This window comes from Columba livia, chromosome 1 (genome assembly GCF_036013475.1).
Source record: "Columba livia isolate bColLiv1 breed racing homer chromosome 1, bColLiv1.pat.W.v2, whole genome shotgun sequence".
Lineage (NCBI taxonomy): Eukaryota > Metazoa > Chordata > Aves > Columbiformes > Columbidae > Columba > Columba livia.
The window spans coordinates 171288077-171304545 of NC_088602.1; the positions used below are offsets into that span (position 1 = coordinate 171288077).

Consider the following 16469-nt stretch of genomic DNA (forward strand, 5'->3'; position numbering starts at 1 on the left):
GACTCAGATCTTTCAGTCTTTCCTTATAGGAAAGGTGCTCCAGACCCCTCACCATCTTTGTAGCCCTCTGCTGGACTCCTTCCAGTAATTTCTTGTCCTTCTTAACCTCTGGATCCCAGAACTGGACACAGTACTCCAGATGCGGCCCCACCAAGGCAGAGCAGAGTGGAGGAGAGCCTCCCTCAATCTGCTGGTCACACTTGTCCTAGGCCTAGGATACCATTTGCCTTCTTGGCCACAAGGGTACATTGCTGGCTGCATCCCTTTCCACAGCCCCTATTCCCTGTGCCCACCCCACTTCATCAACACTTACACCCCACCACAACCATACACACAGTTACACCCACCTGGCCCAGACCAGTGCTGAGAGAAGGTGACAAACTCCCATACGTCCCCCTCCTGCCGGGGATGAGGAGGTGCAGCTGGTTTGCACAGAGGCGTCCCACCATGCTGGCCATGCTGTGTTGTCCTGTGGGCTCCGAGCCTCCTGCGGCACCTGAGAGTACCTGGCAGCCGGCTGGCACCTGTGCCAGAGCCTGTGCTTGGCTCAGACACCCTTCCTGAGGAGAGTCTGTGCCTGTCGCTGCCGGTCTGCCGCCGGGACGGACACCGCACGCTGCTCCTGGCCATATGGCCCTCCAGATCCTATGGCATCCTAAATCTAAATCCCACCCCAGCAAATGCCACCCCTCTGCCAGCTCAGGTTTTGAAGCTGGGAAGGAGGAGAAAGTGTTTGCTCCTTTTTGCTGCCGCAGCCTGGATTTTATTGCTCCTCAGCTGGCAAAAGCAGCCCGGGGCTGGCTCTGCTGCCTCCTGCCTGCTCTGTGACAGATCACCCCTTTCCTCACAGCAGTCTCCCCCAGCCTCAGGGACACTGTTCTCCCCCAGCATGGGGACAGCTGCTCTCATCCCTTCTCTGTTTGGGTGTGTTTTACCCTAAATCATTTGTGGTTTGAACCAGCACCTTGCATGAGGTTGGCCGGGGTGAAAGTGGCTGTGAGGAGGAGGCGGAAGCGCAGTCAGGGATGCTGCAGCACTGCCAGGCTGTGCACCACCTCCAGGTGTGCTTATATTGCCTCTTAATGCTGGAAAAAGATGGTGGAAATTTGGTTTAGAGAGGAAGACAGAAGATGCTCAGGCTCCTCCCAGGACAGCAACAGAGACTGACTGCACAGGCCCAAATTGGGAGGGAGGTTTGGGGCTGAGCTCCACTCGCAGGCGCCGCTGAGGGGACAGTTTTGAGTCCGGCATACTGACAGCTATCCTGAAGCTCAGATGAGCGTCAAAGTGGCTGCAAAGACCCTGTACTCCTCCAGGCTGCTCTGCAGGCAGCACCAGTGAAGCTTCCGGGGCCAGCGAGGCGCCAGGTACCGAGTCCCTGCAGGGGCAGGAGTGTCTGCCGCTGCAGCCCTTGCCCCCAGCACAGTCTTTGGGATTAATCCTATGTGCAAAATCCATATGTAGCCAGCCCCACTGGCACCATGGGGGGCACAGGCGATGCTTGGGGGCCTCTGTGGGCCTCTGTGGCTGTATCTGGAGGCATGGCTGCCCTCTAACAGCAGCAGTTGGGGGTGCTTGGGCTGCCAGCCTGGATTCTGCTTGACCATACTGCAGCGTAAATTAAAAATAAGCCCTTGCTTTGAGCTGATTTTCTCCCGGTTCCTCTGGATGTCATTTGGGTTTGAATCCAGCCAGCTCTGGGAAGCTGGGAGCTAGCAAATCTTGACTTTTGAATGTTTGCAATTATGATCATAATGGTAAAGGCACATATGCTTCTGTGTTTTCTATAAACCATTATGAGGCACAGTTGCTCTTTTACAGCCATTTTACAGCCAGAGCATTAAGCACAAGCAGAGGAATAAAAGCCTTGCGCACGTTGGGCTGGAAATAGGGTGGTTGGGAACTGCTCCAAGATCTGCTGCTGTGTTCCTGTGCCCCCCAAATTCATTTAATTTTCCTCTGCTTTAGCTCTCCATCACAGACACAAGAAGCTCAAGCTCTCCTTTGGGTTTCCTCATCCCGTGAGCCCATGAGAATGCGTTGAGGGGAGCAGCACTTTACTGCACTTTAGCCCAGCACCCGACCCCAGGGATCCCTTATCCCGGTCCCAGACAGTGGGTCTGAGAAAATTTCGAGCTTCCCAGCATGATGCTGATAGCCAAAGAAATTTCCCCCATAGTGAAGACAAACACAAGGAGAGCCTATTCCTCAGCCCTACCCCTGAACAGAATGGCACCAACTTCAGTAGCTGAGGTTTTAGAGGGGACCAGGTTTTTCTCGGGTGTCCCAGGGGACAGTGGGAGGGATGAGAGACACCAGAGCCCCATGTAGCCCCAGGGATGGTGGCAGGAGCTCTGTCACCAGTCAGGGGACATCATTGGTGGCCTTCCCTTGCCCACAGCTCTTCCCAGTTGACGATGTTGGACTATAGCTGCTGGTTTGCAAGTGACAAAACCCACCCCAGCAGCACTCCTTGGCACAGGTACAGGAGGTGTCGGCTGGCAGGAGATGCCAGCAGAAGGTGCCAGCAGGGGGTGCTGGCAGGAGGCTCTTCAGCATGGGACACCCACCTCACAGCAGCATCCCTTCCTCTGCTCATCCCTCAGCTCGGGGCCAGTTCAGTCTTGCACAGCAAAAATCGCCTTTTTCAGCAGATGGCTCTGATTTCCCAGCTCTAGGAGGGACTCCCTGGGTACCTTTGGACTTCTGACCACCCACCGTTGGTTTCTCCTGCTGCACTCAGGCACACTCCTGTGGCTTTGCTTTGTGATGGTGAGAGATCCCTCCTCCTCGGGCAGGGCCCTGGCAGCTCTGCCTGGCTTGCACCCCTGTGGTCAGCAGGGATCTGTGCCTGTCGGTCTCTCTGGCTGCAACAGAGAGGATCTCCTCCAGATCGCCATGCCCTGCCGGAAACAATCTGTTTACAGTGTCAGTGCTCAGTGTATTCCTCCCCACTCGGGGTTGAGCCACCCATATCCTACCTCTGCAGGCGCAGAGACACCCTTCTGTAGTCCAGGTGACATTGTCCCTGCAGGGAATAATTTCCATGACATCCTCCAAGCTTGTGGCCAAAGCCTGCAGGAGCTCCTCTCCCAAATCTCCATACCCAGATGTGCCAACAGACATTGCAAGCATGTCCTTTACGTTTTCTCTAGAGATCCCTGATAATCTGAATTTTTCTACAGGTCCTACCGCTGATTCCCAGGGATGTGAGAGGTGCGGGTGCCAGGTTACAGGATTTCCCTCTTGCAGCCCCCTCCCTTTTGGGATACAGCTGGTGGCTGGGTGGTTTATTTGACAAAGATGAGCTGACGGCTCAGTGGGGCTGCAGGCTGCAGCCCCCAGTGCCAGCACTGCACAGAGCCAGCCCCTGCGGGTCCTGCCCTGCACGCTGGGGGCATGCTTGGGGGATGCTCCTCCACACCGTGACCTTGGCTTTGGTTTCCTTCTGGGTTGATGCACGCAGCTAATGCCTGCAAGCAGCTCTACCTCCCTCCCTCTCGCTCCCAGAGACCCTTTAAATCTGCTGCTTCACACTCAGTGAACATCCTCTCCCCGTTAAAACCGTACCCTTTCTCCCAGGTCGCGCCAGGCAAACATTTTCCAGCAAACTCCCTGATTAGGGCCAGTTTTTCGCTCTGTCTGCTAACAACCTGCTAAAACCTCTGAGCCCCCAGGGTGGCTCTGCTTGCACGGATGGACGTCGAGAACGATCGCCCGGTGCATGGAAAATGATTGTGGCATTACCTGGGCAGCTGGCAAACTTTGCTTGCACAGCTTCTCTCAAAGCCAGTGCTGCTGTTGGCTATTAGTGCTAACGACCCCCATGTCTACAACTTCCTGTCGATGGGGCCTTTCATCAGAGAGCCCCTCTGAGACGTAAGGAAAGAGTGACTTTTAGAGATGCATGGTTTTCTTATGCCTCGCTGGCTTTTTATCTCTTTCGTGAAGCTCTGGAGGCTATAAGCTACCTTACCTAATGGATCTCTATTAGGTTGCGGCACTGGGGGCCGATCGGATGTGTCCCCGGCTCCAGCTGCTCTCCTTATCCATGTTTTCAACAACTTTGGATTTTGCCAGCCTCCAGATGGGAAGCAGCCAGGGGCCTGCAAGTTCTGGGTTCAGAGTCTGGGGGGAGGTTATTATATCCTTCCTGCAGCAAAACACTGCAGCATTTCACCCTTGCTTGGGGGAAGAAGCTGTTTGCACAAAGCTCTGGCCCAAAACATTGCATCACAGTGATGCACAGGGAGGATGAGGATGGCACATTTCATCCCCCCATATGGCATGTGACATGGTGCTCTCCCACCTGAGTAGCTCATGATTGCCAGTACTGGCCCTGCACGCCCGGGGGAGGCTGCCCAAGCCCCCCAGCCAGGGTGGTTGTCTCTGCAGGACCTCCATGTCAGTGTGAGACCCTCAGTCTGCACCCTCATGGGGCAGGTAAGGGATGGCTGCTGGGGACAGACTGGCCCACAGAGTTTCAGCATTGGCCAGAAGGAGGCACCCATCAGAGGGAGCTGAGCCTCCCTGACTCGTTTAATCCCACTTCCATCAACGTCTTTTTGCATCACTGCTTACCTGAGGGCTGGGGTCTCCTGTGCCAGCACTGTGCAGCCCAGAAGCAGCGCAGTTTCCCAGGTCAGGGTACCAACAGGGCAGAGCAGGATGAGGCAGTACACAGCCACTCTTTCAAATGGCACAGAGAAAATGATTTGCCCAAGGTGACAGTGGTGATGTTGGATTTGCTGTTCTTCTGTGGGGCAGGATGCGGGACCATCCAGGGAAGACGAGGCTGCAGCCACAGCTTCCACATGTCACTGTCCCTTGCTCTGGCCACCCTTGTCCCAGGCTGCACAACACACTGGTGCCAGGTGAGGGGCTTGATGGTGCCTCAGTTTCCCCCACCCTGCTTTTGCCACAACAGACCTAGAGTAGGGAAAGCAAATCCTGCCTTCCTGGGGAGAGGAGCTGGCAGTGAGGATTAATATGTGTGGCACTGGCCAGAGAGCAGAGCAATGGGTGCATGTCACCCAGAGAGGTCCAGACTTTGAAGCCGAAATAAGGGGCCAGCCAGTGATTTGCTAAAAATCGCTGTGGCTCTGGGGAAGAGATGTTTCTGGCTGTGCCCCAGTAGACCCCCACTTCACCCATCCTGCACCCCCCCCCAGTGCACAGCCCCCCTTGAGGGATGCTCGGATGCTCTCACGGCACCAGGGTTGCTGGTCCCCCCTCTCTCCCATGTGGCCCCCAGCTGTGGGGCTGCGGGAGGGCATCCCACCACCCCGGGGGCTGCATACCCCCCAGCACACACCCATCCTGCCCCCTGCCAGCCTCCCTCCCCGCAGCTCCCTCCCGGGAGGGTGTGTGTCTCGCTGCAGGGTGGGGGTGTTGTGCAAGGTGCAGGAGGGCAGTGTGGGGCGGGTGCCACGCGTGCCCGGCCGCCCGCGGCGGCAGCCCGACGGGGAGGGCGGGCGTCCTGCCGCCCGGTGGCGGCGGGGAGCCTGGCAGAGGACTCGGTGAAGGACCTTCTCCGGTTTCCTCGGGAGGCTGTCAGGCGGCGGGGGAGCCGAGCCCCCCGCGCCTCGCTGGCCGCGCCGGCTCCCTCCCCCCGCCCTCCTCCTCCTCCTCCTCTTCCTCCTCCTCGTCCTCCTCCTGCTCCTCCCGCCCTGGTGCGAAGGGCTTTCGCTGCTTTTCCCTTTCCTCCTGCCTCCCCTCGGCGGAGCGCGGTGCCGGGAGGCGCGGGCAGAGGCGCGGGGATGGGGCGGCCGCCGGTCCCCGGCCCGCCCGCCCGCTCCCGCTGCCCGCCGCCGCCTCCCGCCGGCCGGGAAGGGGACGCGGCGGCTCTCCCCCGCCGCCCGCATCGCCTCCTGCGCTGAATTTCTGCCCGTCAGCCGATCTGGGGAGAGGCAGGGAGGGGGTACGTCCCCTCGCACTTTTTTTTCTCCCCACTTTTTATTTCTTTCCCCCGCTCCCCGGCCTCTTTTTTGCCTTTTCCCCATCACCTCCTTTCCCCCTTCAGCCCGTTTCTCCTCCGCGGGGGCTCTTCGGCGGCCATGCGGTCGGTCCCGGGCGAGCGGTTCTAACTCGCCCCCTCGCCCGGATGGCTCCCCGAAGCCGCGGGCGGATGGAGCCGAGCTACGTCGTAGGGATCTGCTGCCTGGTGTTGCTGGAGCCGGGCCGTGTATGGAGCGGCGAGACCAGCACCGGGGCGTCCAGTGAGAGCGGGAACATCAGCCAAGCACCATCGGTGGAGACCACGGCACCCGCGCCCACCGGGGCAGCACCAGCTGGGGGGGACCGCTGCCGCGGTTACTACGATGTGATGGGGCAGTGGGACCCACCATTCAACTGCAACGCCGGCATCTACCAGTACTGCTGCGGGACATGCGGGTACCGCTTCTGCTGCCAGTTCAAGCCCGGGCGGCTGGACCAGAGCGGCTGCTCCAACTATGACACCCCCAACTGGGTCAACACAGGTCAGCCGCCTGCCCGGGTGGACGAGACCCCTGAGGACCCCACTCGTGACAAGACCAACATGATCGTCTACATCATCTGTGGCGTGGTGGCCATCATGGTGCTGGTGGGCATCTTCACCAAGCTGGGCCTGGAGAAGGCACAGGGTCCCCAGACAGAGATGACCGTCTCCAGGTAAAGGGGTCCAATCGCCCACCTGCCCTGCTTGAACCCCCCCCATGGGTGGCAGCCCACATCCCCAGCCCCTTGCCTAGGGTGACTCCCAGCTTTGCCCTGGGGCTGCCAAGAGGGTGAGGTGATCTCCAAAACCCCTGTCCCAGCATGCTGAGACATCAAGGGGATGGGTTGGCTGCAGCCCCCCAACCTGTCCTGGCAGGGAGAACTGTCAGCCCAGACAGCCTTCATGACAAGGGGTGACTGTACACCCGTCCCCTCTCAAAATGACCTGCTCTGTCCCTTAGGAGGCCTGTCCCTGGTTCAGGAGAGCCATCCCCACCAGCCAGTGGGGTGACATGTGAGCTATAGGATGTGGCTTCCTCCCCCAAAACAAAGCTGTGGTTCGCAGTGTGCAAGGGAGACAAGACTGTGTATGGGGCGACTGAGGACCTTTGGGCTCAGCCTCGCTGTCAGTGCTCGGGGAAGAGGAGACAGCAAAGACACTTCTGCCGTGGCTGCTGCACCTCCTCAGTGTGTGTGTGCACACACGTTTGTGTGCATGCACGGGTGTGCATGGGTGCCCGCCTTGGTGCACCGGGGTGGGACATGGCCCTTGCAGCAGGGGTACCAGGCTGCACACCCCCCAGGGCTCAGCCTCCAGCAGAACGTGGGCAGCCTCCCCGCAGTACCCGTGCCCTATGGCTCCAGCTTTATGGCCCCCTCCTGGAGCTGAGCAGCGGAAGGTCAGGGTGTCAGGCACACCTCAGTGTTGGGGATCCCCTGTTCCTTCCCCCAGTCTTGCTCAGCTCCCAGGACCATTGGTGCATCTTCCCCTCTCCCTTCCACACCAGCCCTGGCTCCAAATACACACTCTTCGCACCATTTTGGCACCTCCCCTGCTCCTTGCCACACAGCCTACCCCCTATTCCCAGCACTGAGGTGTCGTGAGTGGCCTGGCCTCAGCCCCCAGGGCTCACTGCCAGCTTCCATGAGGGTAGTGGGGTCATGTGCTTGATGCTGGGGTGCATGGGGAGAGGCAGGAGGGGCAGGTGACCCCCCCTGGCCTGGGGTGGGGAGGACCAGGGTGGGGCAGGGCGTGGCAGGGCAAGGGAGGACACGCGGCAGGGCCAGGCAGGCTGGTGGCCCCAGCCCCAGCCATGGCTCTGCTGCCTCGCTTTCCGCTCAGTGTCATGTTGTACAGCTCCTCTGCTTAGGTAGGTTCTTCTTCTCCCTCCTTTTTAAGATTTCTTTCTTTTTTTTTTTTTAACTAATCACATTAAATGAGTTTAACACTTCAGAGCAGCTGCCGGCAGCTCCAGCCTCCCCGGCGCAGCTCTGCCCCTGAGGCTCTGACTCAGAGCTGTCCCCCTCCTCGGCCTCCCCCTGGCACACACGTGTGCACACACACGTGTGCAAACACACACACAGACGAGGAGCCAAGCTGGGGCAGGTTCACCAAAGTGGTCGTGCCATGGCTGCCCTTAACCAAAGTGGGAAGGGATGGAGAGGGGACACAGAAAGAGGTGCAATAGCAGAGAGGGGGGCAGGGAGCTGAGCTGAATCCAGCACCTCACCAGGCAGCAGGGTGCACGTTCTACTTCACATCTTTCTAGTGAGGACATTGAGCCTGGTGATAAACCCATTTTTATGCCATTTTGTTCAGGGATTTTAGCTTAAAAAAAAAAAAAATAAAGGCAGGGCCAGAAGGAATGATTTCACCAGGATGATCAGGGAGCCGCTCTGATTGCACCCCCAGCACAGGCACCCTCTCTCCTTCACCTGGGGTACCCACCTCCCCCTGTCCCCCACCTGGGGCTTGGGCAGCCTTTGGATGCTGCACACCAGCTCTGGACCTGCTGCACCCCATCCCCAGACCCACACCTCTCCTTGCACCCACCCGATGGAGCAGAGGCTGACCCCCCCTGCTTGGAGGAGGGTTGTATCCAGGCATGGATGGGGGTTGTGGGGCCCTCCTGACCTGCACGATTCAGTTTTGAGGGATCCATGCTGCAGCCCTTCCCCCTTGGTGGGAAGCCTGGCTGGGTGCCACTGCACGCCCACACCTCCCGCCCCGCGTCGCCTGAGGAAGCGCTGGCACCTTGACAGGATCAATACAGCCTCCGCCAGCCTCCCGACTCCCCTTCCACTCGCCCGCCACCACGTCTTTTTTTGGTCTCCCCCCCTTCCTACCCCCCCTAACTCCTGGGAAGGAGATACTGTGCTTGGGGAGGGGTCAGTCCCCCAGACAGCTAGACCCGGGTCCTCCTCCCCTGCAGGCAGGTCTTGCCTTCTCCCATCACCCACCCCTGGCGGGACTGCTGCCACTCGCTGGTGGCATCTTCTGTGGGTACCCTCAATTCTGTACTGCCGAAGCCATGTGTTTCCCCATGTTTCCCCACTCCCTGTCACTTTTGCAAGTCTGAAGTGTCCCAATGAGTTCAGGAAGATTGGTGCCTTTGCTCCAGCTGCAGATCTCTGTGGCACTGGCATGTAGACCAGGAGAAGGCGAGTTTTTCTTGTCTGCCTTTGTGAACAGAGTCAGAAGGGCACCTCCATCACTGCAAAAGGCAGGAGAGGTGTCACCATCTTCTGTGCCCTGTGTCCCTCTGCTTAAGCTGTGAGCAGCTCTGGTTCCATTGGGGACAGTGACTGGCAAGCCATGGCAGAGAAGGAGTGGTACATTGGGTATGGAGCCCTGGGCACCAGGAAAAGCACCAGGATGGCTGATGGAGACAGTGCCAGGGCTGGGTACAAGGCACAGGCATCCAAAAAGGGACACTGTGTGCTCAGTCAGCTCAGGCAACGTTTCATCTTGTTGCCTCCAAGAGAGAGGGGCTATTTCTAGCTGCCTTGCCCCCGTACCCATGCATGGCTGAAGGCTCAGGCAGTGCCACCTCACCTCCCTCTCAGCACCTCAGGTAGGAGCTTCTCATTCGCTCCTCGGGCTCCGCATCGTGGCTGCAGGCCAGCTCCCTGTTGCATGGCCGGCTTGGTTTCCGTTCCCATCCCTCCATCCTGCTGGGGTTTTTCTGCTCCTGGGGAGCACTCTCTGCTGCCCCAGAACAGGTCCTACTGCCACTGCTTGCAGGCTTTTCACTTGTAGGGGGGAAGCCAACCACTTTTGCACCTCCAGACATTGTTCTTCATGGTCCTAGTACTGGTCGGAGCCCAGGAAGAGCAACCAGGTGCATTAGCTCCTCCCAGGTGGAGACACCTGAGTCCTTGTTCAGCTTCTCTTGAGATCTCTTCACCTTGGCTGCCTCCAGCACAGCTTCTCCTCTGGCTTTGGCTGCTGGTCCTCCCAGGGGAGCGGGCACCCAAGCAGCTGCAGATACCTGGTGTGTCCTCCCCTCCCCACCCCACCCGCCTTCCTCCTGCGGGGCCTTATGGCAGCTCACACAAACCCCTCTCCTTCCTGCTCGGCTCAGGCTTGGCATCTGTCCCCGGCACTCGCTCAGCCTGGCCAAACTCCGCATTGAGTCAGGAACACCTGCCCATGTTTTTCTTCAGGCCTTGGTTCTTTGGGGACATCGGGTGCTCAGGGGGCTGCCGGCATCCGGCTCTGCCCATCACATGAGAGTGGGCATGCACCCCTTACCTCTGCCCAGATTCTCCTAGGGGGAGATTACCCCTTATGGTTGGGGTGAACATCCCTATTGGAAGAGCTGGGCAAAAAGCAGCTTTCTGGGGGCAGTGGGGATGCTAGAGAGGGGCAAAACAGCTGGTGGGAGCAGGGTGCCCTGGAAGCCACAGTAGCCGAGCCCCCAGTGGTGACTTTTCACTCTTTGGGTACTCTCATAGTATTTGGGCCCCCACTGTGCATCTGACCATGCCAGGAACCATAAACCAGGGGAAATGTGCCTCCCAGGAGGTGCAGGTGACCATCTTGCTGGGTGCAGAGGCAGTGTGGCTGGCCGGGGTGCCAGCCCACCCACAGCCACAGTGTGCATTGCGTCTCCTTCACCACTGCGCCTCTGCTCCAAATCTCACCGCCACGCTCAGCTGGTGGCCGCCACCTTCACATTCCCTCAAAGGGTTCACTCCAGCTCTGGGCAATGTCACTTTGCCCATCACTCTGTCATCTCTCCTCTCCTCTGGCAGCTGTGCTCCTGTCTCCTCCCATTGCCCCCTGTCCCCTTGCCCAAGACTTGCAGCCACTCTCCTGTTGGGTGTGCCAGGTGGGGCTTGGGCCTCCCAAAAGCAGATCAGGCCCTGGGCTGAGTGCTCTGCCAGGCTCTGGGTCCCACTCCCACACGGGCACCTCCATTTCATGTGCTGGTGGCTCCCCTAGGGATGGCTAGTGAGCACTGAGTGCTTCATGCCAGGTCCTGCCATGGAGCTGTCTTGGCCTCCGTCATCACTGCTCCTAGATCTGCCTCTTTGCTTGGTCTCAGGGCTCGTGCCAGGCTGGTTTGGGGGACCTTGGTTGCACCCATTGGCACAACTAGGCTTGCCACAGAGGTGGCTGCATGACCGTGCAGGCAAGGCCGTGCTCAGGTAAGCTGGGTGGCAAGTGACCTTCAGACATGGCCTCGTGCTCAGCATCCGTGGCCATGGTGGTGGAGGGAGGCCTTGGTGGTGCCTCTTGTTAGCGTTCTGTTGCAAATGAGCAGTGCAGGTTTGAAGCTGCATCTGGCCTGTGCTCCCCATCTCCATCTGTGCCCTGGAGCTATCTTGATGACACAGACCATGGGGTGACCTAGGGAGCTGTGGCCTGACCTACCTTAAGCCCCCCAGCCATGGGACCAGGCTGGGGCTCATAAAAGCCCCAAAACCACGTACAGTGAGACAGTAGCTCCTCAACAGGGTGTCACCCTCCAGGTCCATCTCCCCATACTGCAGCATCTGGGGATGGGGATGGGGCTGCAGCCCATGGTCCCTGCTACCAGCCCTTGCCGGTGACACTGTTTGCCAAGATGCGGGGTAAGTCTGGGTGTTGCTGGCACTGAGGGCTCAAACATACTTCTCACCTTAGCAAAATAGCTTGTTAAGAGCTGCTCATTCCATTACTGTTAATTGTTATCATCTACACACCTTGGGTGGTCGGCACAGAGGGCAGGCTTATGAGAAGCTGCACTGATGGATTTATCTGGAGAGGAAGTCACAGATAAAGGATTGCTCAAGCTTCCTAAATAGACCTGAGGAAAAAAAAAAAAAAAAAAAGTCAAAAAAATAGGTCAAATCTCATTGAACTTCTGGTGAAACAAGCCTGTTTGAGCGCTGGGCCCCAGGGAGAGGAGAGAGCAGGCAGCAGCCAGCGGGGAGGGGGCCGGTGAGCTGTGCACCATGGGAAAGGTGGGAGCTGACAGAGCGGCAGCTCCATGGGTTGACAGCCCATGCCCACGGCCTTGGGGGACCTGCACTCCCCTGCCTGGGTACAGCCCACCACTTGCACCCAGAGAAGGTCTGGGCACAAGCCTGGGCAGCCCCCATGGCCAAAGGAGCCTGGCTGGGCCCAGAGCTGGGGTCAGCTGGCTGCAGGAGGGCTCCTGGGTTGGTGTGGGGTTTGAATAGCTGCAGGATGGAGGTGCCACAGCTTCCCCAGGCAGCCTGGTCCAGCATTTGACCACTTTCACAGGAAAAAAAAAAAAAAAAAGAAGGTTGTTTCTTCTGTTTAAAAAGAATTTCCTGTGTTTTGGTTTGCACCCCATCGCCTCTTGTCAGCCTGGCACTGTTCTTGTTGTACCCTCCCTTCAGGCATTTATACACATTGATAAAATCCCCCTGAGCCTTCTCTTCTTCAGGCTGAACAGTCCCAGCCTCTCCTCACAGGAGGGATGCTCCAGTCCCTTCATCATCTTTGTGGTCCTTTACTGGACTCTCTCCAGGATGTCCATGTCTCTCCTGTATTGGGGACCCCAAAGCTGGAGCCAGGTATGGCCTCCCCAGCGCCAAGCTGCCTTCCAGCTGGTCAGCCTCCTGTATATACTGGTGCCAGGTATTGTTCCTCCCTCATTTCAATTTGTTGAGCTCCATGGTGGTCCTGTTGGCCCATTTGAAGATAAAATGATCCCAGGGAGGTTGTTACCCAGAGCTCCCCAAGAATGATGTGAAATGAACCCAAAGGGCAAGCGACTCTCCCCTGTAACTTTGCTGCTTTTGCTGTTGTCCTGTTATGTTGACTGGATCCAGACTGGGAGGGAAAATGTCCTGGGAGCAGCCCTCAAGGCCCTCCGAGTATCTGCAGCCCTGAGCATAACACATTGCCTTCTCTACAGCTTTCCCCGGCAATTCCCACAGCATATTCGCTGGGCTTTTGAGCACTCCGAAGCCATGAGCTGCCACATCCACAGACTCAGGATTATTCCTCCCTTCCTCTACAATTTGCATTTATCCACATTGAGTTTAATCTGCTGTTTTATCATCCAGCCACTCACTAACCATGAGCTCCTGCCGTGGCTGCTGGTGTGCATCTATGAGCCAGCCAGAGCCCTTGAGGTGCGAGGTGTGCTGACAGCGAGCTGGTGATTAAGGAGCCAAAAAAAGCCAAAAGTGGACACCCCTGAACCTTTGCAGTCATGCAGGGACTGTCTCTGCAAGTGGAATGGTGGGTCTCCTCCCCGCAAAGCCCTGCACCAGCAGGAGCATCCCATCCTACTCCAGGACTCGTGGCCAAAGGTTGCAACGCCGTGTGGACATGCCCTTCTCTGACACCACCCGCATGCCCTGCTCCACTGTCACTGGCGTGCCCTGCTGTGACACCACCTGTGTGCCCTGCTCCAGCACCACTGGTGTGTCCCCAGCACCACCAGAGTGCCCCACTCTGGGCTTTGCTGGTGTGTCCTGCTCCAGAACCACCGGTGCACCACGGTGGGACTGCAACATCTCCGTCCCTGAATGTTAAACAAAATAGGGCTGTAACTTATGTAACAGTGTTTAATGTTTAATGCTGTTACTTATAAGGATGGAGTTACGCACAGACAGCGCATGCGCCGGGGGGCACCACTAGTTCATCCTCCTCCTCAAAGAGGCACAAGCGGCCTCTCTAATTCCTTCCTTGGTGTTTTTTTCTGCTTTGAAGGAACTCAAGTGGAGGTGCCACCTCCTCTCCCGCAGGCTCTCCCTGGGGGAGAGTCTCTGAGGTGTTCCTCCTGCTCATTTGGTCATACCCTTGCATCTCACTCTGAGCCATGCGTTCCCATTGCCCCAGCCAGACCCCAGTTCGCTGTTGGGGGGGTGGTGGGGACTGACCAGCCCTGGCGAAAAAGCTGGTGCACTCCTTGCTCCCAGCAGCCATTTCCCAACCCCAGGCCACCTGGCTCTGCCTCCAAAGAGATGGGTTCATGGCTGGGGTGCACTGGTGGGTCTGGGGCAGCAGGATATCACCCTAACGGCCATTTGTCCCTCTGCCAGGACACTGACAGACCTGCTGAAAGAGCCAGGCCATGGCCCCTCCGAGCACATGGACGGCCTCATGGGGGGCGTGCAGGTCCCGCTGGGTGAGGGGCTGGCCCGGGGGCCCCCCAGGAACAGCACAGGTAAGATGTCAGTGCAGTGGGGATGAAGAGAGGCAACGGGAAGGCATTGCCCATGGCTGAGCCCCCCATCACCTGCCTCTGTCCCCCCAGACAAGCCGCCTTTGAACAATGCAGTGGCCATTGCCCCCCCGCTGGGGCGGCCCCACAGCCACGGCAAGCGCCTACCGCTGGGCAGCAGCCTGGGCCTGCCAGCCCCTGCCTATGCTGCCTACGCCACCCTCAAGGCTGGAGGTGAGTGTCATGGCCATGGGGGCTGGGATGGGAGCCAGGGGGATGAGCCTGATGGACCATGCAGGCAGGTGGAGAGTGATGGGGGGTTGCAGAGGGGCATGGGCAGGATTAACTACTTGGTCCCCCAGTGCGCCCGGGGCTGCTGCTCGTGGCAGAGGCTCTGCAGCTCCTGCCACACTGCGCTGCCCAGCCAGTCAGAGCACAGGATCCCACATGGGCCCACTGTACTGCACAGTCAGAACCCAGGATCCCACATAGGTCCCACTGCCCTTCTCAGCCAATCAGCAGCCAGATCCGACATGGGTCTACTGCACTCAGCCAATCAACATTCAGGATGTCACACAGACCTGCAGCACTGCCCACCCAATCACAGCCTAGGATCTCACATGGGCACTTCCCAGCCAATCAGCACCCAGAATTCCATGTGGACCTGTAGCATTGCGCACCCAATCAGGGTTCAGGCTCCCCCATAGACGCACTGCATTGCCCAGCCAATTGGCTCCCAAATCCCTACAGCACCCTTCACCCAATCAGCGTCCAGGATCCCCTGCTGCACTCCCCAGCCAATTAGTGGCCAAGATCCCCTCAATCCGCAGCCAATCTGCACCCAGAATCCCTCCTGCAGAGTCCAGAGCCCGCTCATGCCCCCCTGCACTGGCAGCGGGGGATGTCCCTGTGGGATGACGCTGCGCTGCTGTCCCCACAGAGAGCGCCCCTGAGGACTTCTACAGGCGATTTGGGGGGCCGGAGACGCCATCCACCAGCACCCTGCCCTTCCTGCCCTCCGAGGCTCCAGCCCTGCCTGAGGGCTGCCCCAAGACCAAGGGTGCCAAGGTGCCAGCCAGCCCAGCCTTCCCTGGGGGCTGGGAGGGGGGCCCCGCACGCGGCCCCCGCCGGCCCGGCCTGGCCCCTCTGCGCCTTGAGGGGCCACCTGAGCCCTTTGGCCCTGCCGCCCCAGTGTACAACCAGCCCCCCCGGCACCTCGCCACCAACAGCAAGACTGAGGTCACCGTCTGACACCACCGGGGAGCAGGGCTGACCCCCGTGCCTGGGCATGGCTGATGGCCTCCCCCCAGGGGTGGCCCGATGGAGAAAAACATCGTTAGTCCTACATAAACTGCAACAGCTGGCCATGTTGGGAGACACATCATCCTTCCTGTCCTGGGGATGGGGCTGCCAGCTGTGCTTCACCATGGGGGTGGCCAGTCTGTCCCTCCAGCCTGGACAATGAGTTTCAGCCATTCTCAGCACACCCCAGGAAGAAGCTGAGCCAAGGCCATATTGTGGGACTGGTGCTCTGCTCGGGGGATGGGAGCCCAAAGCTGGACTGACTGCAGCCCCCACGGATGGGGCAACACATCCTACTGGGGCCGGGCACCCCCACCGTGTTCCTGTGACCAGGCACAAGAAGGGCAAAGGACTCAAAGCACCGTCCCCCTGCTGCTGACAGAGCCCGAGCAGCCTCTTTCCCTCCCCAGCCTCCCATTCCCTACTGCCCCATCCACCTTCTCAATAAATAATACATTAAACTGTATGGCCTTGGTATGGAATGGCTGGGGGAGCCCATGCTGCTCCCAACACCCCAGCCCCTTCCCCATGGGCAGCAGGGTGCAAAGCCTACTCCCACAGGGGCTGGGGAACCCCCCCAATGGGGGACACAATGGGAACACAGCTTCCAGGGGCAACCGCAAAACCCTGCGAGCAGCTACACAAAATCCAAACAGATCTCCTCTGTCTGAAGTTTACTGGTTCTGACAGTTTTACCAGGGGGAGCAGAGAAAAAGAGATTGAGCGAAAGGACATTGTTCCAAGCAAGGTCAGGCAAAAGCTCCCCTCCCATAGAGATGCTCCTAAAACTGCAGGTTTCTGGCCCAGCTCTACCTTGCTTGGCTCTGCTCAAGCCATCAGCCTCTTGGGTTGCTTCCAAAAGAGCACAGAGACACCGGACTTGCTCCACCAAGGGACTATCTTTCATTGCAATCTGTACAGCTCCGTTTTCCAGGACAAAGGACTGACAGCCTCCCACCATGCTTGTGTGGTTGGATGTCTCTGAAGGACGTTTCAGGCTCACCTATGCTTCAGAGCAGCTGCTGGGTGGGATGAAGAAGGCTAAGAAAAAGAGGGCAG

At 58.7% G+C, this 16469-nt stretch overlaps 1 protein-coding gene across 1 annotated transcript; it reads left to right on the top strand.

The window, feature by feature from the left end:
• The first annotated feature begins 5479 nt into the window (after positions 1-5479).
• On the top strand, positions 5480-15876 carry SHISA8 (shisa family member 8). The gene is made up of 4 exons (XM_013371364.3): positions 5480-6651; positions 13987-14111; positions 14202-14342; positions 15049-15876. The coding sequence occupies exons 1-4, from the start codon at positions 6104-6106 to the stop codon at positions 15357-15359; spliced, it is 1125 nt and encodes a 374-aa protein (XP_013226818.2). The 5' UTR covers positions 5480-6103; the 3' UTR covers positions 15360-15876.
• Positions 15877-16469: the final 593 nt, after the last annotated feature.

Coding starts and splice junctions, on each gene's coding strand:
- SHISA8 (XM_013371364.3), top strand. CDS start 6,104: ATGGCTCCCCGAAGCCGCGGGCGGATGGAGCCGAGCTACGTCGTAGGG. Junction 6,652..13,986: donor ACAGAGATGACCGTCTCCAG/GTAAAGGGGTCC, acceptor TCCCTCTGCCAG/GACACTGACAGACCTGCTGA. Junction 14,112..14,201: donor GCCCCCCAGGAACAGCACAG/GTAAGATGTCAG, acceptor CTGTCCCCCCAG/ACAAGCCGCCTTTGAACAAT.